The sequence below is a fragment of the Diabrotica undecimpunctata genome, chromosome 6 (genome assembly GCF_040954645.1).
Source record: "Diabrotica undecimpunctata isolate CICGRU chromosome 6, icDiaUnde3, whole genome shotgun sequence".
Lineage (NCBI taxonomy): Eukaryota > Metazoa > Arthropoda > Insecta > Coleoptera > Chrysomelidae > Diabrotica > Diabrotica undecimpunctata.
Window position 1 is genome coordinate 125,502,020 of NC_092808.1, and position 22,474 is coordinate 125,524,493.

General features: G+C 32.8%; 1 protein-coding gene across 1 annotated transcript in view; it reads right to left on the reverse strand.

Annotated features, from left to right (window-relative positions):
- Positions 1 to 3,051: 3,051 nt before the first annotated feature.
- Positions 3,052 to 22,474, reverse strand: part of LOC140443842 (chitinase-like protein Idgf4) — a 31,699-nt gene continuing 12,276 nt past the window's right edge. Inside the window, exons 2-7 of the mRNA XM_072535320.1 lie at positions 11,244 to 11,503; positions 8,702 to 8,834; positions 8,466 to 8,636; positions 7,068 to 7,236; positions 4,483 to 4,730; positions 3,052 to 3,309 (exon numbers count right to left, since the gene is read on the reverse strand). Coding sequence (XP_072391421.1) covers positions 3,092 to 3,309; positions 4,483 to 4,730; positions 7,068 to 7,236; positions 8,466 to 8,636; positions 8,702 to 8,834; positions 11,244 to 11,503 — 1,199 coding nt within the window. The 3' untranslated portion in view covers positions 3,052 to 3,091. The remainder of the gene's footprint in view (positions 3,310 to 4,482; positions 4,731 to 7,067; positions 7,237 to 8,465; positions 8,637 to 8,701; positions 8,835 to 11,243; positions 11,504 to 22,474) is intronic.

Here is a 22,474-nt window from a genome sequence, read left to right on the forward strand (position 1 = left end):
ACACACCATACCAATTCTTTTGTTGGCCATTCTGTATCCGAGATTGAGAGATCTTACTTTGTTTATAATTTTGCCCATGAGTAGGTTAAACAAGAAGGGGCTTAAACTGTCGCCTTGTCTAATTCCTCCCGGTGTTAATCTTATTTCATGTTCTGGAATTGCATCACAAAATACTTAGTTTTCGTATTTTCTGCTGTTTTTTATCATTTTATCATTATGCAATATCTTTAACCTTTTCTGCTTCTTTTGAATGAATCTTACTCAATGAATTATATATTAAAACTGCTGTATTTAGCTATTCGTCTTTTTGTTGAAGTCTTGTTTGAGGCATTTATTTTCTCTAAAATATTTTCCCCCATAGTAAGTAACAGTACATACTCAAAGTTTTTTGTGTGATTTGGCAAGTTTATGACCTTTTTAATGGTCTTTCATCTTTGTTTGAGGAAAAATGACGTACACAATGTATAATTTCTTCATAATTCTTCTTTAAAGATTTTACAGCATCGGAACGAATATGGTGTCACAAATAGGGTTAATTCTCAAGTATTTGCCCTTACAAAATTTTTGTAATGCATTCCACTTATGTGTAGAGCTTGAACACAAAAATACGTACAATTCCTGAACCATATTGAAAAAAGTGAATATTTTCATTGACCATGAAAATTTCGGCATTAGCGTTTTCAATTAAATTTAAGAATGATTGGCACATGGTATGAAATGGGCAGAAAATTATAATGTTTTATTCTGGATTGGAGTCCCTTATATTTACCTGACAAATTTAACGCATTATCATAACGCTGTCCCCGACAGTTAGTGAGTTTTCATACTGTGACAATTTTTTATGTAAGCACGGGAATGTTTATCCAACCTTGTCGACTTTCTCAATCAACGATTCGATATAATTTAGACACGTTCACGCAATAATTATGAATATTACGTTTTTCTGTTAAATAAAAACAAAATTAATTATAAAAATTAAAAAGTAAAAACCTAATCTTTGGGTCCCAACAATTACGGGCCCTAGGCATGTGCCTAAGTTGCCTAGGCGTTACTCCACCCCTGATAACATTATATCACTTGAGTTACACAAACAGTTAGATGATGCCGATGATAATGGGTTCACCGATATGTGAAGATCATTCCAAATTTTAGCGCCCTATTATACAAAAGTATACAAATCTAATGTAAATTAAAAAAAAATAGTGAAAAAAGGCAAAAATTCAAAATTACATACTAAATTAACCTTTGTCCTTTGAAAACTGTCTTCCTCAGAACGCTACAACTGTTATCACTCCAATTGTATCCTTTTACGCAATCCGAATGCAAGTATGTCTCATCTGTAAAATCAATCTTTTAATTTTTTAAAATCTAATAATGACATGTAATTATTTAATTTTCTGGGATAATCTAGTCTTATTTCGTACCTTTTCATTAGGATGTGTCTATTATTTTTGGTTTTTTTCCCAACGAAATCCTATATTCTGGCCAAATGAAATTTATAATGGATCGACTTAACAAGCCCTAGTCAAATTGATAAATTTTTAGTTTGGATACTGGTTTTTTTAGATTTATAAGGGAACTTATTTTCCCTATAGGCTACTATTTCACTACTCGCTTGTCGTACTGTAATTTGCAGTATGTGTGTACGCATGTGTTAGTTAAATGCCCTGTTACTAAATAAAGTTGACTTCATCGTCTTTACAAAAAGTCCCCTGTTATATCCGAACGGGTAGAAATATTTTCTTATAGAAATTTCCACCCTGGCCGGATTCGGAATCACAAACCCTCGAGTATTTACGCCCAGTAAGATAATGCCCTTACTACTGAACCACAGAGACTCTAAAACGGCTTAGCTACTGAGATATTGGAGATTAATTTGATATCTAATTATAATATTAAACCTATATAGTAAATAGAAAGTACCGAAGGATATACTTGGAATGAAGCCTTAGGTGCACTAAAACAGATAGTTAGCCTCTTTGTTGTCTTCACTCTCATCTTCTGTTGATTAAGGTAATGCTAATCATTGACATCTAACTAACATGCTTATTTATCAATATTCTGAGCATTTTTTAGCATTGTGTTTTTTAGGTACTGTAACAAAGATGGACTTGAGCCAGTTTGCTGGAATCACTCCAGTGTTATATATTACATTACAAGTTTTACTAGTATTCTTATGTTGTCTACATCTCTCAGCTTCAGCGACGCAGTTGATGTATCATCTGAACCACAAGCTTTCCTAATTTTAGCATTTTTTAAAGCGTGTTTTACCTCTGATTTCATAATTTCTGGGCCGTCAGTACAATAATTTTGGTAGAATCTGGTAATATTATTTATGTCATCTTCAAACAACTCTGATATATACAGTTGCCATTCTCTTCTTATTTCGTTCTCATTTACAATATTTTTGTTGTTATTCTCAACTAGAACAGAGGTAACTCGTTTTTTAAATGTTGCGTATTTCTTTTACTTTTTTGTGCACATTAAAAAATCCGTACCTAGATATCACATCCATTTTTCTTTGGCTAATTTTATCTCTCTTTTAATTCTTTTCTGTAGATGTCTATATTCTGTTTCATTGGATTTTATAAGTCGACGTTGTTTCATCAATTTCAAAATGTCTTCTTCCATCCAATGATTTTTCTTGATTAAGTTACTTCTACAATCATTGTTTGTGGAGATTATTTCCAGTATTGTTTTTAAAAGATAATGAGGTTCTTTGAAGGCAGACTGTCAAACGTGTTTCCATAAGAGTAAAAGAATTCGATTACATTTTTTTTTATTTATTACGAACACTCTTGTTATGCGCTTGAAAACAAATCCATATATCTCTTCTCTCGATCCAAATTACGACATTTGGTTTTTAATATTTGCAAAAGGTTTCACTTTTATATATTTTTTTATATAATGATTGATCAATATATCATTATTTTTAAAATTCTGCCTTGAAATAATTTCTTTGAAGTCTGAGTTGTTTATAATTTGATTTACTGTTGTTTTTCTTTTTTGTTTGCTTAGCTGTAACTGTGTAATAATGAACAAATTAGGAAATTATTACAAACTATACCTTTAATTACAAATTAAAATGTTATTACAATGCAGCTACTGCAGCTTTTAATATGGCAAACTTGTTATTACTGTGTCCGCAAACTCCTTTGAAGTCATCAAGTGTTAGATCATCAATAGCAACACCTCCAAGTCCTTTAGCTTTGGCATACTGTGCTTTGGTAGAGGCCGTTTCTGTATCTTCATATCCTACCCAGATACCTCCTTTGTCGTCCTTGTCAGGATAGCGGTATGCGTATACTCCTAAAAATTTGTAGTTACTAATTTTTAAAATTTGACCGTAATTTTTTATAATTAAACCATAGTGTGATCATAGACATACAGTACAAGATAAACTGATCGTTCCAATACCAGCCCGTTCCCCCAGTGCGACAGAGAAAACTGATGCAAAGCAATCCCTGCATCTCTTTCTAATTTGCCAGGTTTATCGACTACGTGATCTAAATGACCAATGAGAAGGCAACGTGGTCGATAAACCCGGCCCATTGAGTGTGATAGTAGATGTATGTGCAGATACTAAAAGAAAAATTGGAAAATTGTATCTTAAATAAAATCCGAGATGATCAGACAGGATTTAAGACAGGTCGTCCATAGACCATATATATATACACTCCAACAATACAATGAGAAAAGAATAGTAAACAATAGACCGGTACACATGGCTTTCATTGATTTAATAAAGGGTTATGACATGCTCCGCGTATGACACGTTCCCAGAAAATACTTTGGAAATCGATGAAGAAATTCGTAATAACTCAAATGTTAATAGAAGCCGAAAAAAACCTATACAACAACAGGGTAAGAGTTAAAATCGGCAACAAGTCCTCGCAATGAATTTAAGACCACAAAAGGCTTACTACAGATATGCTCTACATCTCTGTTAAAGGTATTCCTAGAACAAATATTAAAGCCATGGAAAAGGAAATGTGAAGGAATGGGAATATCAATAAGGGACGTCTTCTTGTACATATTAATTTTGCAGATGACCAAGTGGTTACGGTTCAAGATGAAGAAGATCTATCCTAGACGCTTAGAAAACTAGAAGAGGAATACACAGAGAATGGATTGGAAATAAACCTAGAAAAGACCGAATACTTAATAACAGAACAAGAACCAGTGAGGAACTTGGAAATGGACGAAGATAGGGAACGACACTGATTTGACACACAATTCAAATACTTATTATTCATAATTTCAAATAATAGAACCACTGAGACCTTACAAAGAAGAGAATATCTAACACCTTGCTACTTAAAGTAATGACTTTCGGAGCAGAGAATTGGGTAATGAACAAACGAAACAGGTCCAAAATTACAGCAACCAAAATGAAGTTCATGAGAAGAAGCTGTAGAGTAACAAGACTGGATAGTATTAGAAATAAGGAGTTATAAGAACTAGGTATCTAACAAAAATTACCTCTTCGCTTAGTTCCGTCAGGAATCTTGGTTAAACCTCCTGGAGTGCTTGTTCGTGGAGTAACTTTGTTACAGATTTCTGGATAACTGAGAAGACCTGCTTCCTTAGTAAGAGGTCCTGCATCACCTGGTCCATTCAAATCGGTTATTGGAAATTCGTCTACTTTTGCAGCGCCTTTCAAATGCCAAGTTCTACCGTAAGTGGGAATGCCAAGGAGAAGTTTTTTTGATGGTGTTCCGTTTGATAACCTGGAATGAGTAAAAATAAGACATACAGCGTAATAAGGAATTTAAAAGGTATGACAGGATAATATACAATAATATTTTGTCCAGTTTCTGGTAAATACATTGAAAATAGCCGTATTACCTCGGCCAGTACTTTAGTATTTCAAAAAGATTACGATTTGAGTATTGAGTGCAAAAAGAATATTATTTCAGTGTGGTTATCGTGGGAAATATATTATAGAAATTAAAATATTTCGGAACCACTACAGGAACCATGTAATAGAGTTTGTTTAGTGTTTAATTTTTGACGCGCAATCCAAATATACAATAAAATTTAAGGAAAAACTAAGCTTGACATATCCCTAAGTTTAAAAAAAGAGTTATTCTTCATAAAATGCTCTGCGTGCCTCAAGACCTAATATCCAAATATCAGATATCAAATGTTATCAATATTATACGAGGTATCTAAAAAATATGAATTTCGCTCAAGAGTTAAGTACCTTTATATTTCACAATATCGGAAGTTATTATTAAGAAAAGTTGTTTAGAATTAAAAACTATGTTTTAATATGCAATTATATAAGTAAAAGGGCAGCAACAGTTCGGCGTATTTTTCCATGTTAAATCCCATAAGAAATCGCTAAGGTCCATTCTGGTCATTTTTGACGCTTTTTGTGGTGGATGCGCGACGATTTGTCCGATCGTGACGTGTGAGGTATCGTCTGAAAGGGGAGGGGGTAACGAATATGTTAACACAGAAAACAAAGAAGGCGGCATTGCCAAAAGGACACTACGCTTGTTACATCTAAACTGCTCAACGTTCAACAATGTGCAAGGTATCGATGGAAAGAGGAGGTGGTAATGAATATGTTAGGACAAAAAACAAAAGCAAAGACAATGCCCAAACAACACTATATCGTATCTATGTTGTTATTGGTTCAATTACTACGTATGAAGCGGTAAAGGAAAGAGGATGGACTAATAAATATGTTATCACAAAAAACAAACGCAAAGACATCGTCAAAATGGTATTACATCGTATCTCCGTTGTTATTTCCGATCGTGACGTTCGAGGTGTCAAATGAAAGGGGAGAGGAAATATGTTAACATAAAAATAAAGATGGCAGTATTGTCAAAAGGACTTATATGGCTTATACTTAGATGGCAGTACTGTCATACCTCCGTTGTTATTGGACCTATTTTGACGGTTAATGTATCAAATTAATGAGATTGGTTTTCGTCAGACAAATCGCATTCTCACGCCATCTATCGCTTTTTGTACAGCGTATATTCAAAACAATTCTTCTTCTCTTTCGAATTCAATCAACATACAGGGAGGTGTCATTAAAAATGATAACTTCTAATTGCAAAAAAAAATTTTCTATCAGAATTGCAATTTTTCTCAAATTACTGACACCAAACGTCATTTTTATTTATTACAAATGTTTTCCCTGTATGTTGCTACAGAGGAGTGGAGCATTTGATGGCAACAGTATTTGTAAGTACAACAAAATTTTTCTTTGTATCGGGAGAATTTAGAATCCAGAGGGGATAGGAGTTTTGATTAGGACGAGAGATCGAGATTTAGTGTTTGGGAGCAGATCCAAGGAAGGAGGTCCAGGTCATTTTTAGAACAATATTAGAGAAAGAAGTTTTTGAAATGGAACTGTAAATACACTGACCGGCAAAAAAAGTGCACACCCTATAAATTTCCGAAAATAAAAATTCATTGGAAGCTTTATGCACTGTTTCATATTGCATGCTCAACATCTTTCATTTTTAAAACAAAAAATGGTCATTACTGATTGATTCCCTAACATAAATATTTAATTAGAAGGCTACAAAAGAAAAAAGTGTATAATATCGAAACGAATTACAATTACAACAATAAAAACAAAAAAAATTACGGGTGAACTTGAACAATATTGTCTAATATCGGGTATTATGCCCTAAAACATCAATAACCGCATAGGACACAGCAAACGGTACTAGAAATTCGCAATTAATGGAATTGATTCAACTCTGGAGAATAAATAATCGTACCAGTTTTTATTTTTCTAAATATAAGCGTTCTGGAGGTACTAAAACAAAACTACTTACAAGACGTCATCTTTAAAGAGCTCTAGCTCCCTTAGACTTAGGTAAATTAATTCGTCTTAAAATTATGTTAGGAATCTCCTGTTTTCGTTTGTAGGGAGAGTTTCTGGACACCCTGTATATATATATATATATATATATATATATATATATATATATATATATATATATATATATATATATATATATATATATATGTATGTATATATAATATTAAACAATTAAATCATTAAATATAATGTAAATTTAACTATGAGTACGTACCAGTATTTTACCCAAGCATCAATATTTTCATCACCTCTACGGTCGATTAATTCGTACAAAGGTGCAGGGAAATCGGCCAGTTCTTCGTTACGTGAAGGTGTATAGAAGTCAAATGCATGAAGAATAATGAAGTCCAAATAAGGGGCCAAGTTTCTGGGATCATAGTACACTGTAATAAAGATATTTCAAATTATTATTTTTACACAATTATTTTCAAATATCAATTTCCATCTTATATGGTATAAGTTCTCGTTGATATTATATTTTTTTATAATCCTACTATATTTTATTACTTAAAAACATATCCATATTTTATTAGTGGAAATAAAACTATAATAAACCGTAATGAAAACTTAGAAAGTGTCTTGATAATGAACGCATTGAGCAGAAGGCTAATATCCAGCTTCTGTAAAAATAAAATTGTTCAACGCTTGTCTTGTGACGCATGTTCAACAAAAGAATACCAGGTGTATATCACGGAGACGACTTATGCAAAATGACAAGGAGAAGACTATGGTTATAAAGATAGGAACATAGAACATGAAAGAGTTGTTGAAGAAACATTGAATTGCATACTAATAGTAGCAATGGAATTGGAGAATAGGACAAACAACGCAACGCAGAATGGTTCTACGGAGAATGCAGATTGACTAAGAGGCCGGAAGATGAAACAAGAATAAAACACAAGAAATCACACGGAATATTACAACAATATAATGAGAGTGGAAACAAAAATGTGCAGAAGAAAGAAGCGGGAAATATATTATCTATATACAAAAAGTTAGAGACGAGCAATTCAAACAAACAATACAAGGAAATTATATAGATGTGCGGAACAAAAAGAATCTGAACCAAGCGAACGATGTCGTGAAAATTGAGGGGGAAAATAACCTTAAAATAAAATATGATATGCTAATCATAGACATATAATAGAAATATACTCGAGTGCTGCAATACAGACAGACGCATTTCCCAGTGCGACAGTGAAAACTGACGTAAAGCAGTCCCTACATCTCTTTCTAACGGGCTGGGCTTATCGGCCACGTAACCTTATCATTGGTTATTTAGGTTACGTGGTCGATAAATCCGGCAAATTAGAAAAAGATGAAGGCATTGCTTTGTGTCAGTTTTGTCTGTTGCATTGGGGGAACGTGGCTGTATAGCAGCGCTCAATCTATTTGTATTATATGTCTATGTACTCAATATATTAAGAGAATCCAAAAGATTACTTATCATGGCATTACGAGTATTAACAGCTAGCATTATTGCCAAATGGTTTCAAAACTACATGTTAAATAGAGGTAGAACAAATGGTTCCCAACAAAAAATAGCACGCTTAAAGCAGATAGTTTAAAAATTATCAGACTAGAATAAAACTAATGTCAATTCGTATCTTACCTGTGCTGTTAATGTTGGGTAAAACTGTCAAAGACAGTTGCATGTTATCAGCTTTAAGAGCATTTTTAAGTTCTTTAACTAATGCTACGAATTGTTCTCTATGTTGTTGGGAATTTTCGTCAACAACATGTTCACCAGCAATTGTTGTTTTGATGGAACTCCACAGTTTTTCTAAAAATAAAAATATGCTAATTAATTAAAATTTCTTATTCGAAACAACAATGTTATTGACTTACTAATTCCTGATTTTATCTTCTTGGGTTTAGTTTCAGGAAATTCCCAAGCCAAATCAAGTCCATCAAAACCATAAGCTTTTAATAAAGTGTATGCAGAGTTAACAAAGCTTAACCGGTGTGCGGTAGATTCCAACTAAAAAAATTGATGAAAATATGTAAACACACTTTTATAAGGTACTGTGACTGGAAAATAATATTTTCAAGATGGTTCCTGCTATCAGTGAATGAGTGAAAGTATATATACTATCATTAAAATGTTCGCGACCACGTAGAATTCCGAGATTTTACCTTTCAGTCGTAATTTTTTTATATAATATTTTAACTAACGATTTTTATTTTGACTATTATAGAAAGATATATTTTTAGGAGTTTAAAACAATTTTTTTCTATCTAAAAGCTTTTTTTTGCGTTTACTACCCGTGGCTGGAGTGAAAATTATTTAATAATCATGTACCACCGGCGTACACGATGTGAACTCGTGAGTCTCGTGACATTTTGTTGTATTTGTAATGGTTTTTTCGACGAAAGTGTCGGCACAGCATAAGGAACAAATTTGTGTCTATGCTGTGGTATCGGTACGACAGCGACAGTACACGTATACACAGGACCTGTTCAACTTTAGTTTGTGTTATTTACATTATATGATAACGTTTGGTGAGTATTTTGAAATTATATTTATTATATGTGTAAATCACAGGAATATTTCTGATGCTAAAAATGTATCAAAGTAGTCAGTTTAGTGTATTGGTTTTTTTTTCAGGCGTACATTCTCGACTGAGTCCATTTTTAAAAATCAGCCTAAAATTTTAGCAATTTAGCAATTCTCAAATACCTGAATCTTCGCCACTATCAAATGAAGTTGAATACAATAATCCGATTTTTTGTAATCAATCAGACAGTTCATTAAGGAATTAACTGATCCAAAAACATATTACTTTTCATCTGATTCACAAAAATCAGATCGCATTGCATTTTCCAAAGAGAAGTATCGATCTTCCGACAGCAATGATGAATATAAAGAGCTATTATACAGAAGTGATTCAGATGAGAAGTCCATAGTAGAAAATGAAACTGTCGATAGTCATGAGGCGGTTAATTGCAGTAGGCTAAAATGTAATGGCGTGGACTTATCAAATCCATACAGTATATAAGAAAATTTATATCTGATAAATTGCTTGACGTTATAGTTGAGGAAACTGATCGTTACGCTTTTGAATATATCAGGACACACATACTTTGTCTAAAATCTATGGTTCAGAAATGGAGTAATATAGATCGTAGTGAGCTGAAGCAGTTCTTAGCGATACTACTCATAAGGGGGGCATGTCCTTTACCTAATATGTGCTCTGGTTAACAATGTTATATATGGAAATAAATTTTTTTAAAGTAGTATGAAAGACAAGTTTGATTGCATTTAGAAATTTTTGCACTTTGCAAATAATATCGAAAATTAAGCAGAAAGCCAAGACCGAGTATTCAAACTAAAGAAAGTAAATATGATTGTCATCAATTTGATCAAAAATGCTAAGAAAATGTGGTAATTGATGAGAGTATGGTGCCTTGGAGAGGTAAATTAAATCTTCGTCAATACACACCAGGTAAAAGATATAATTATGATGTAAAATTGTACAAAGTCTATACATATAACCTAGAAATATAAGCAGGCAAAAATGGTTCAAATAAACCTGAACATGATTTTGGACATTCATACAATATTTGCATGGAATTACTTGATTACTTCTGTATGAAGGAAGGACACTATATGTTGATAATTATTATAGGTACTAGTGTAGATTTATGTAAAAGCTTCTTCAGTCTAAAACTTATGTTTGCGAAACCCTCAGATTCAATTAAAAAATATGTGTCAAAAAAAATTGATAATAGGGCATAATATATATGGCAAACAAAATAGCATATGCATAGTAAATACGTGAGTTCTTTTAAATAATTATAGTAGTAACCTTAACGCATTAAATAGGTTTGTATTCGAGAAAAAATTATTGAAGGATTATTAGGTACAGTGAAGACGCAGAAAGTCATCGTAAACCAGATAATCGTCCAGGGAAAAAACCAAAATTTGCTTTAGGAGAACATAAGTTACAGAAATATGAAGGAAGTGCTAGACAAACAAGAAGCTTTTCGTGTTATAAGAAAATTTAAGATGCAAAAGGATCAAAGGCAGTCCGAACAAAAACAAAAAGAATGTCTACGTACATACTGCGATACATTTGAGGATAAACCAACGATGAGCAATCCTTGCTTTAACGAAATTCACAAATACACCTAGTTTTGTATTATATTCAAATTATTTCAAAACTTTTATAATATTAACAAATTATAATATATCCAGACGATGGCGAACTCATAAGTTTGAAACAATACTTTAAATGTACTCAATATATACAATATATCTGTTAAATTTGAGATTTCAGACTGTTGAGAAATAGAAAGGCATCTTGTACAGCCGGTGGATACACAGCCCGTGGTACACGTCGTCACAGACGTGTTAAAAACATGGATTATATAAACACGATATACTTACAATTTTTCTATATTTTTCATTTTTCTCATCACCTGAGCCACTGATATCCTCGTTTCCTCCCACAGAAAGTAACACCTTAAGTTTAGGGTGTGTCTTCTTCAAATCGGTTATGTGTCTGTAATTTTCTTTAATCACATCAAATTGTTCATTCATTGGAACTAACTTGTACGTGTTGTCGTCAATTGCAGCGTAGCCATATAATAAATGGGTACAATAGCGTAAAGCCTCGTTTAAATTAGAAACATCAAATTTTCCTTCTCCTGTAAACAAAAGTCACTATATAAGATACCATCGAACTTAAAATGTGTTTGCTATGTTCTTCTATGAATGTTATCGTAGTACCTGTCAGTTCAAATAACAAGAAATTTAAATACAAATCCAAAAGATTTGAGTAGCTTTACAAAATCATTGTAACCATAAAAATATTTTATAACTACTCAGGGAATGATAAAGACCATAATTTGAGTGTGAAGCATAGCGGTATACTGGAAGAAGTTATATGTCTGTCTCATATCCTACTCTAATAGCCCAAGCTGTGGGTAAAAAGGTCAATTTCGTGCACTTCGAAAGCGTTACTCAATTCAAGATTTAGCTATGCATTCCTAATTTGATTAACAAACTGCCACATATAACATAATACATGTCTTCTATCAAAATGAAAGTCTGGTTATGTATCTCGCCATTCACCTCTAGATTGGAACTCCTTGAACTGACGTAAATTCGATGTAAAATGTTTTCAGCCATGTCATCCTTGTACCTCTTCCACAGTTCACGTGAATTAGATAGGAGGCGTGCCGAAATAATGATTGCAAACAATAAGCGTATTTGACTTGGAATTGCTTCAACGATTTTCATGTCCCAATGATTACCGTTTTCAAACAAATTGAGCTGTTGGCATGCTGTACTAAAACTAAATGATGGGCACATTACACATTTGACAGTTCACAGTATTGAAATAATATTGACCCACGAACATTCATCAGTAACAAGCGCAAGTAGCATTCATCACTTATCGGATGCATTGTTTGTTTAAATGCTGTAGTAAGAGCTTTACTAAAAAGCACATCCGTATGATTAGGTACCACTTCGGATGAGAGAAGAATCCAAAAAACTAAATATCATTAAAATCCTTAGAGACGTTCTTGAGTTATAAATGGTGTATATTATTATATATCTTTATATACAAAAATCTCATCACACGATGTTTGTCCAAGCTAATATTCAAAAACCACCGAACCGATTGCAATAAAATTGCGTAAAAGTGTATTTGTTGGTCCAACTTAAGAGATAGGATACTTTTTATCTCGATGAATGACCCCTATTTTTTTTAATTGTAAATTCAAAATGTTTTATACGACTTCGCCTCTACAGTTTTAGTTCATTTGATCCGTTTGTTAAACGTCATTTTATATTTTTATAACTTTTTTTATAATAAATCGAAAACGACTGAATCGATTTGACTTATTTTTGATTTAAAATAATTATTTGAAGTCCTAAGAACTTCTAATAGGTGTGAAAATATGATCAAATTATAAGAATAGTAGAAACAACGATTTATTTTCCCATAACAACAGTTACATCATACCCTTATAAAAAATGTTTTATAAGACTCTATCTCTACTACAGTGGTAGTTCATTTAAACATAAAGTCAAATTTAACAAAGTAACTTTACGTCTATTTACTTTTTTCATTTCGCATAAACTTGAGAAAATAGTAAAAGCATTTTATTTTCTTATACAAACAGTTATAATATACTGATCTATACCATATACCATCAGATACCAACTTTAATTAGTTATATATAAAGTGTTTTAGAAAAACATGGTTATACTCTAGAGTAAAATATTTTTATTTTTGACAGAATTACAGTAAAACCTCCGTTAACCGAAATAATCGGGGGGGGAGGCCGTTTCGGATAACAAGAATTTCGGTTAAAAATAACATTGTTTTTTATAATATTCTTGATCAAAGTATTGGTATTAAAAAATACTATGAGTTGATTTCATAATGTTTTCTAATAAGTAAATCCAAAATAAAGTAATAAAATTAAGGAAAATGAACAAGTTTAACATGCTTTTTTAAAGAAATCTGCTATTTTTTTGCGTTTTCGTTTGACAACGATGTTTCTCTCTCCCTCCATCGTTAATTTGCAGAACGTCATGAGTTTGCCTCATTCGATTGTTCGACGAAACGTAAAGCAATCTGAAAAGGACAAAACTTTATGTAACAAAACAACAAAAATTAAGAATCTAGTCGTGTCCCTAACTAATTAGGCCTACTGTATAAAATGCTTTCCTCTAAAGCATTGAAAATCTCGTCGACGGTCTTGTGCTGCCTGTTGCCTCTTGGGTCGTCATCTGATATGCTCAGGTTGTCTTGATAAAGAACCATATCAATGATGTCCTGGTCGATGAATTCACGTTCTTAGTCATCAGCTGCTAACCAGTCACGTATCTCTTCTTAGTTAATTTCGTCATGTCCCGGCAAATTTTTTAAGAAAGGTTTAATTTCTTCTGTCGTTTTCTTACCATTTTCTTCTTCAGGATCGTCAATCAAAATCTTATCAAAAAGTTTGTTCCAGCATTTTTCCAAAGTTGAAGATTTGATTTTGGCCCACGACTCAGCTCACCAATAAAAATGTTTTATTGTTAAATATTTGAGAATTTCGGGAACACTTTTGGATTAATTCGTCTCCTGTAATAACAGATGTCTTAAGAATGCTTCTCTATAATGTCTCTTGAATGTCTCTATGACTCCCTGGTCTAACGGCTGGATTAAGCTTGTGATATTCGGTGGCAAAAATCTGACAATTGTCACCATTTTGTAGATTTTTAGGGTGAGGGCGCATTGTCAACAAGCAACAATGCTTTGATGAGAAGGTTTTTTGATTTTAAAAAGGATTTTACACTTGAGACGAATTCATTTTCAAACCATTCTAAAAATAAAGTGGTCGACATCCATGAACTTTTTTGGCTTCTATAGCTTAAAATGCCTTTTCGGAAATATCTTTTAGAGCTCTTGGTTTTTGTGATTTCCCAACACACATAGACATCAGTTGGTGAGTGAAATTAACGGAATTGTTTACGTTTTGCGACAAACATTTACTTTTTATTGACGAAATTATTGAAACTGTCAGCCGTTTCGGTTAAACGATGTTTCGGTTAAAAAGGTTTCGGTTAAAAAGGTTTCGGTTAAGGGAGGTTTTACTGTATGTATGATTAGAATTAAAAAAAAATTTTAAAATGTTCAACATTGTTTGTTTACAATAAAAAACGATTTTTTAGCATTTTCTCTGCAATAAAGTTAAAAATATAAGTTTGTGCATTAGTTCAATACATTTTAACAATTATAAATTTAATGAAAGGATTCTAAATAAACTTAAATTTTAAAATATACTGAGAATGTTAAAAAATGTAAAAACCTAATTGAGTATACTAAATCCATAAAATTTTCCATATATATGTTTATCGTAATCGTAATATATTTAAATCGTAATTTATGATAATTTACAGTCGTTGAGTTGCCAAATGTAAGCAACTTACAGTTGTTGATTTAGAAAATTGTTAGATGGTGTATGAACAGCACTCAAGCTGCCATTAGACGTTGATAGCAAACCAAATGCAATTTGATCCTTTAAAAAAAGAAGTGTAATGGTTGCTGTGATGCAAAAGAGTTCAGTTATTATCTGGAATAAATGTACTACGGCTCATAAAGAGTGACTCGAAGTATTACATAGAAGTATGCAAGATTTAAACGGCAACGACAAACTATTCGGTGATACTGTATTACTAGTGGCTGGTCACTTCCGACAGACATTATCGGTTATTCCTCTCTTTCCATATGCGGATGAGATTAATATATTATTAACGCAATCGTTTTAATGGCGGAATGTCAAAACAGTTCGATTGACCATTAAGATAAGAGTACAAGTGCAAGCTCAGTCATTTAAGATTTGCAGATAACATCGTCCTTATAGCCGATCGTATGAAAGATGTAATAATAATGTTTGAAAACTTATATCACGCTTCCTTGGAGGTCAGACTAAAGAATAATATGAACAGAACGCAAATAATGACTAATCTGATACTTAATCGAAATATTGCTGTTGATGGAAGGGATATTGTGCAGACTACATCGTATAAGTACCTAAGAGATGAAATTCAGTTGAGCAGAGATAATCAGACATGTGAGCTCCCACGTCGCATAGGATTAGCCTGGGCAGCGTTTGGTAAATAAACTATGTATTTAAATCGGATCTACCCATATGCATCAAAAGAAAAATCTTTGACCAATGTATGTTACCTGTACTCACTTATGGAGCGGACACATTAACACTCACAAAAAAAGGAGTTAATAAGATTCGCGTAACTCAGATGGCTATGAAGCGCTAGATGTTGGGTCGTTGGGAGAATACGTCGTAGAACAAAAGCAACAGACGCTATCGAAAAAATTGCGTCGTTAAAATGAAATTAGGCAGTACACGTCGCCAGATTATCAGACAACCGATGGACAAAACGTATTTCAGAGTGGAGACTAAGGCAAGAAGCAATACGGAGCAGAGGAAGCCCAACAGATGGACTGATGACTTAAAGCGTGTTAGCAATAACTGGATGCAAGCCGCACAAGATAGAGACAGATGGAAAGAGCTGAGGGAGACCTATGTCCAGCAGTGGACGCATACAGATTGATGATTATGACAGGTGCAAAAGATCTATCAGCGCAAATATTTTCCAAACATTTGCTAAATATTGGAAACGGTCAAATAAAACTGCATCCAAATACACAATGCATTAAACTTCTAGATAATTTCAGCATTTTATTGAGACCGAACATGAATTAATTGTAAATGTCTTCTCGGCTACACTGAATAATTACTTGAATTAAAATTGGATCATTGAGCGCGCAGTTTTGGTGGCGAAAAATGTTGACGTTAACGAAATTAACTTCCAGATTCAACAGTTGTTACCAGGTGATCTGACGTCTTTTAAATCGGTCGACAGTATTGTTAATGAAGACGAAGCCGTCAATTATCGAAAAGAATTTTAAATTCTCTGGATATACCAGGGATGAAATCATGAATTTCAAGAAATTTCAATTGAACATTATATTGGTCGTATAATAACCAAGCCACAACAAACCGTGGCTGGATCAACTTGTACCTATATATTATTACGATAAATTCTGACCCAAAACCGTAAACATATTTATTACTAATATTCTCATTCATTCACGTATTTTCTAGGTAATATCTACCTGACACACGATGGGTCTCCCTCCGCTATAAAAACAACAATCGAACTTTCTGGAGACGAGCCGATATAAAAATACCAGTTTTGAGCCATTCGCCGCTGTGTCGAGTCGAGAAGGCCATCGACTTTTCTAGTCTAACGGTATTGGGTATATAACAGAACCTTTTTGGAGAAAACGGGCAGTCAGAAAAGAAGATCGCGACGCGTTTCAAATGTAACGTCCGATAGGTAAATTATGTAAATTATTAGTCAAATAAATTGTTGTACAGTGGTTTAATAAATTGATATAAATTATCGTGTTTTAGTAAATTAAAATAAGAACAATAAATTAGAATTAATAAAGACATAACAATATATTTAATTGTCCTATCATTTTGGTTCCAAATTAGAACAAAAAAAATTCAACACTGGAAGAATTTTATTTTGATAATTACTAGTTTTCTTTCTTTTTTAACCGATAATATATCTTTGGTCCTATTCATTTCTCTACCAACTAATGTGTCCTGTAGGTACCTAATACGCTTAAGTGCTTAATTTAATTTGTTTTTCAATCTTCGCTTTATTCTTGACCTTCGTATATTTTGTTTTGTATTTTATAAATGCATAAATTATCGAATTAGTCCTTAAGTCAATTTAATTCACTTCCTACTTGTATTACGTGACCATCATTTCATATCAATTAGGTCAATATGAGTCAATTAACCTATTTGTCCAATTTGTCAGAATTTCGAATGAGAAAAACAGGATATTTTACAGGGTCTACAAAAGCAACAAGATTTATTAATATTTCTGATAAATATTATAAAATTCGGAATAAAGGTTTCGGATTTTTTAAATAATTCAAGTAGAAAGTGTAGAGAAAAAATTACATTATTTTCTAAGAATATTCTTTACAGAAATATGATATATGAATATTTGGATTTTAATTTCTAGTTTTTAACCCTAATCCAGTATATCTAAGCATATAAATTATCTAATAGAAACAGCCCAAATAAATATTTTAAAAAGATGAACCGAATTTTTTTAAGAAAAGATTTAGCAGTAATTATATACCTAAGTCAAATGAGGATTAAATAATACTGTATCAAACCTGAACCAGAGGAAGAAGCTCTCTCAATAGACAAGCACCCAATAGTCTTAAAAATAAGTCTCCTAGCTCAGATAAAATCGCTATGGAACTAATAATAGCATATTACTTTATGAGGCGGAGAAGCATGACTTTTCTTGACGCCTCACTTCGTTCGGCGCGTAATAGAGGGCAAGTCAAGAAAAGTCGCTTCTTTGCCGAATAAAGTATACTATTTTTTCTTCAAACGTAGCAATTTTCAACCATAAATAGTACAATTCATACGCTATTTTACTCGAAATTAACTGTGACAACTATCAAAGACGTCTAGATGTAAGAAATTAAAATAATTAAGTCGTCGGTGGGATTTGCGTCTCCCTGGTTACAGTTGTTTGCAATTATTAAAGACAGCTTATTGTTGTTCGCAAGCCGCCAACATCGGAAATGATTGCTGAAAGTTGTTCTCGACCATCAGTATCATCAACAATTACCAATGCGTATCAAGAGTCGGGAACATTTTTGCACGGTTTCAATTTTGAAAATGCCTCATTAACTAATTGTACTTTTAATATTACTATAAATAAAAGTGATGTTTAATTGTTGTTAATGACATTTGTATTGTTGCTTTGTGACATGTTTCATATTGTTGCCATGACAACATTTTTCCCTCCGCCGTAAAGAAATGGGAAAAAAAACTGCTGCCGGTGGAGACATCAAACTTTGACAGGATCAAGTTAGATAAGTAATTTCATCATTATTTGACGTTTGAAGAAAAAATAATTTACAATTCACTATTAAAAACTATACATGAAATATTATTCAATATCTGGGAAAATAAGCAAATACCATGCAACCAACTTGAATGCAAAAACTATCGTTCAATTACATTGTTAAATACGAATACAACATACAAATTATTTTCCAACAGACTGACAATATATGCGAAACAAGCAATTTGAGGATACCAGGATAGCTATAGATAATTTCTTTATCGTAAAACAGATTCTACAAAAAACTATCGAATATAACATAGATATACCTCGGCCCTACACCAACTTTTCAATGCTTGTAGAGTAGAACCTCTTTAAATCAAACCTCGACAAGTCGAAAACCTCCAAAACTCGAAAAAATGTTTTGTTACCTTCCCTTTAAGTCCCAAAATCTCCTTTACTTAAAATCTCAACTCTATATTAGTCTATTCCTGTGTTAACGTGAGTCCCTGCAAGCTATTTTAGTGCCTATTCTCTCTGTAACTCGAAAAATTAAATTGACCTCTTTATTTTAAAAATTTTCAACTCGATTATTTCAAAGTTATTAACTCTATAGTTTAAAGAAAAATAAGTTACCGACTTTAAGAATTTGCCGATAATGTAAGTACACTATTGTTGCCATGGTGTTGTAATAGTCAACAATGGTCTACTTACCGTTGCTTTGATAGCAATTTCGGGTATACAGTAAATAGGATTACCACTTAAGGAATTTATGACTCACGTTAACAAGTGCTTGCTTGATGTCAGGTGTTTAATTTAGTTATTTTTGATTTCATTTGAACTTTAGCGAAGCAAGTCATTTGTTGTAGATTGAAAAATTTTCAAAAGTAGTTTGGTTCTACCGCAATACACATCAATTTTTACAATAGTTTATAAAATAAATTTGTTAAAACATGAGTGCTGTTAAACTTAAACTGAAAACTTTAAGTCGCGCTGAAAAGCTGAAGTTGTGAAGAGCCCCCAAAAGAAGAAACTTGTTGCTAAACAATTTGGCCTACCAATGAGTCAATGTCAACAATAATAAAAATCGTTTGAGCAGTGTCGGAGCCAAAATATCCGTGTAAGTGGACCACTGTTACAAGAAAAAGCCGAAATATACTCTAAATCATTGGGAGTGGCCTATTTCAGGGCTTGTAATAGATGGCTGGGAAAGTTCAAAAGAAAACGTGAGTGGGAACATGAAAACAAGTTTGTGAGAAAAGTGTAAGTGTCGGCATTGAAACCTGTAACAAGTGGATAAGAAACCTGTAACTAACAACATTAAGGCTACCTCTACCCAAAGAAATGCCACCCCATACCATTACACCTCCACCACCGAACTGTACTCTAGGACAGAAACAAAATTGGGCATAGCATTCTACAGGCCATCACCACACTCTTTGACGACAATCAGGTAAACGTCTCATAAACCGAGATTCGTCTGTAAACAGAACGTTTCTTCAATCTTTCTTATCAAAACCTTCTTGAGCATGAGTGAATTTCAAGCGTCGTCTTCTATAAGCTGCGTCCAATAAAGAGCTCGTAGTAGGTACACAAGATGATAAATTTTGTTTGAATAATTTTCTGAGTACTTTATCAGGTGAAACTATGGTACCATCAACAACTGCCAGCCTCCTAGGTCCTAGTCAACGCTGTAGCAGTAACTGTCTGCTCGTCGTCCAGGAGCGCAACTCAACAATAATGGCAATATCATTTTAAAGTCGTCTACTTTAAAATGTATAATAAATATCTGAATTGTCAATATAAATGAGTCAGATAAAATTAAATTATTAGAAGAATTTTTCACTAAGTAACAAAAATTTGCAATATATTTAATTATTATAAACGTGTTTTAGAGTCATTTTTTGTTTATCTATCCTATATTTGGTATTGTACTTTATATAACAAAGAATAGAATAAATTACCATTTCAGACAATGTCACTAAAAGTGTTCATTTATAATATATACTTGTGAATCATCATTCCATTTTAATATGTTTGAACTCATTCAAACGAGTTATTCAATTATCGTTATGATTCAGAGTTAAACAGCATTTACCTTGAAATATACAAGGTTTATGACTTACATTTTACATGATTCTGTACCTGTTTTTATTTATAAGATATTGTTATGTAAATTCAAAAATAAAACCGATATTTATTTATCTAACTCAAATAATGTATTAAAACATCAACAGGATGAACCCAGGAAGAATTACAAAATCAAGTGGTGGAATCCATGGTAAAAGTTATAGTATTAGGGCCTTGAAGAAAGGAAGACCAAATTACGATATAGGATAGACCAGGGTTTCTCAAACTGGGGGGGGGCCGTGAGGAGATGCCAGGGGAGCGCGAGATAAATCGAAAATGAAATTAAATTTAGGTAGTCTTTCTAAAATTCTAAATTATCCATGAAGTTTATAAAATTAAAACAAACCACTGTAACATCTGACTTTACACATAAATTTGAAATCGAATGCTTGAAATAATGGAATGAGAGCCGTTCAATGTGTCAATTTGACATTTGTGAATGTGGCATTTGACAACCGAGCGTTTCCAAACACTGCCTCCCTCCTTCCCCCATGCCGCCAGAGAGATACCACGGCCTAGCCACGTATTTTTGCATTATAAAAGCGTAGGTACGTGTTGTGAAATTTTAATTGTCGTAGTTGACTTTCATTGATTTCGTTGATTTGAGTGAGAGAAGTTATCGTAGTCAAGGTGAGCTCAGCAAAGAAACGCAAGTATAATGATGATTATATCAAATATGGGTTCATTTGTACGCGTAAAGATAATGTCGAACATCCTTAGTGTATAATTTGCTATGAAGTATTAAGCAATGATGCAATGAGACCTAATCGTCTTGAAAGACATTTGTCATCCAAACATAACTCTTTTAAGGACAAACCAAGGAAATTTTTTCTACAAAATCTTAAAATTTAAAGTTGGATAGTACTGGTTCTACGGCTTAGTCATCTAAAAAAGTGCTTGAAGCTTCATATGAGCTATCACTTCTGAATGCTAAAGAAAAGAAGAGCCATATTATTGGAGAGACGCTTGTTAAACCGTGTTTGTTAAAGGCAGCTGATGTTATTCTTGGAACGCAAAGTAAGCAAAAGTTATCTCAAATACCTCTTTCTGACAATACTGTGAAACGTCGCATTGATGATATGGCCGAAAACATACAAAACCAGGTAGTTGATGTAGTAAAACAATCGCCATGTTTTGCTATTCAGCAAGACGATAGTACAGACATAGCACAATATTCTTAGTTAATTGTTTATGTTCAGTATATTGAAAACGAAAAAATGAAAGACGAGCTACTCTTTTCTAAAGAGTTGGAGACCACGACAAAAGCTATTGATGTTATGAAAGCAGTGTTAGACTTTTTTGACAAACATGAACTCTCTTGGCAAAAACTGATCGGTGTAGATACGAATGGCGCTCAGGATCTGTACAATTAGTAAGAGAGAAAAATGCTGATGTGACTGGGATACATTGTGTTATACATCGAAAAGCCTTTTCAGCAAAAACTCTTTCAAATGAACTGAATGCTGTCTTAAATTTGTGTATTAAAGTAGTGAATTACATAAAAAACAGTGCGTTGAATACTCGACTATTTACAGCTCTTTGTGAAGATATAGGGAGTGATCACAAAACACTGCTATTTCATACAGAAGTACGATGGCTCTCGAAAGAAAACATTTTGGCAAGATGATTTAACCTTCGATATGAAGTAATCACCTTCTTGGAACAGCAAAAGCAAAATGAACTAAGCGTGGCTTTCAAAAAACATTGTACCCAAGTAATATTGGCTTATAAAAACTGATATTATTGTATCTTATGGCAGTATAAACAAATGTTTTGTTTTCTATGTAATACTTAATTGTTTTTGTTTTGTTTCTAGGCCCATACAATTTATTATTAAGGGGTGGGGGCACGAGAAACTTTCATTTCAACAAAAGGGGGCGTGATACACAAAAGTTTGGGAACCCCTGGGATAGACAAAGAAAAAACATACACCACATATACATACCACCAAAAAATATAATAATTTTCAAACAAAAAACTAGAAGCAAAATAAATTTTTAAAAATTATAAAATTAAAGAAGATGCTGTAGATAAAATAATACCAGTAAAATACTATACAAAACAACATAAAAGTT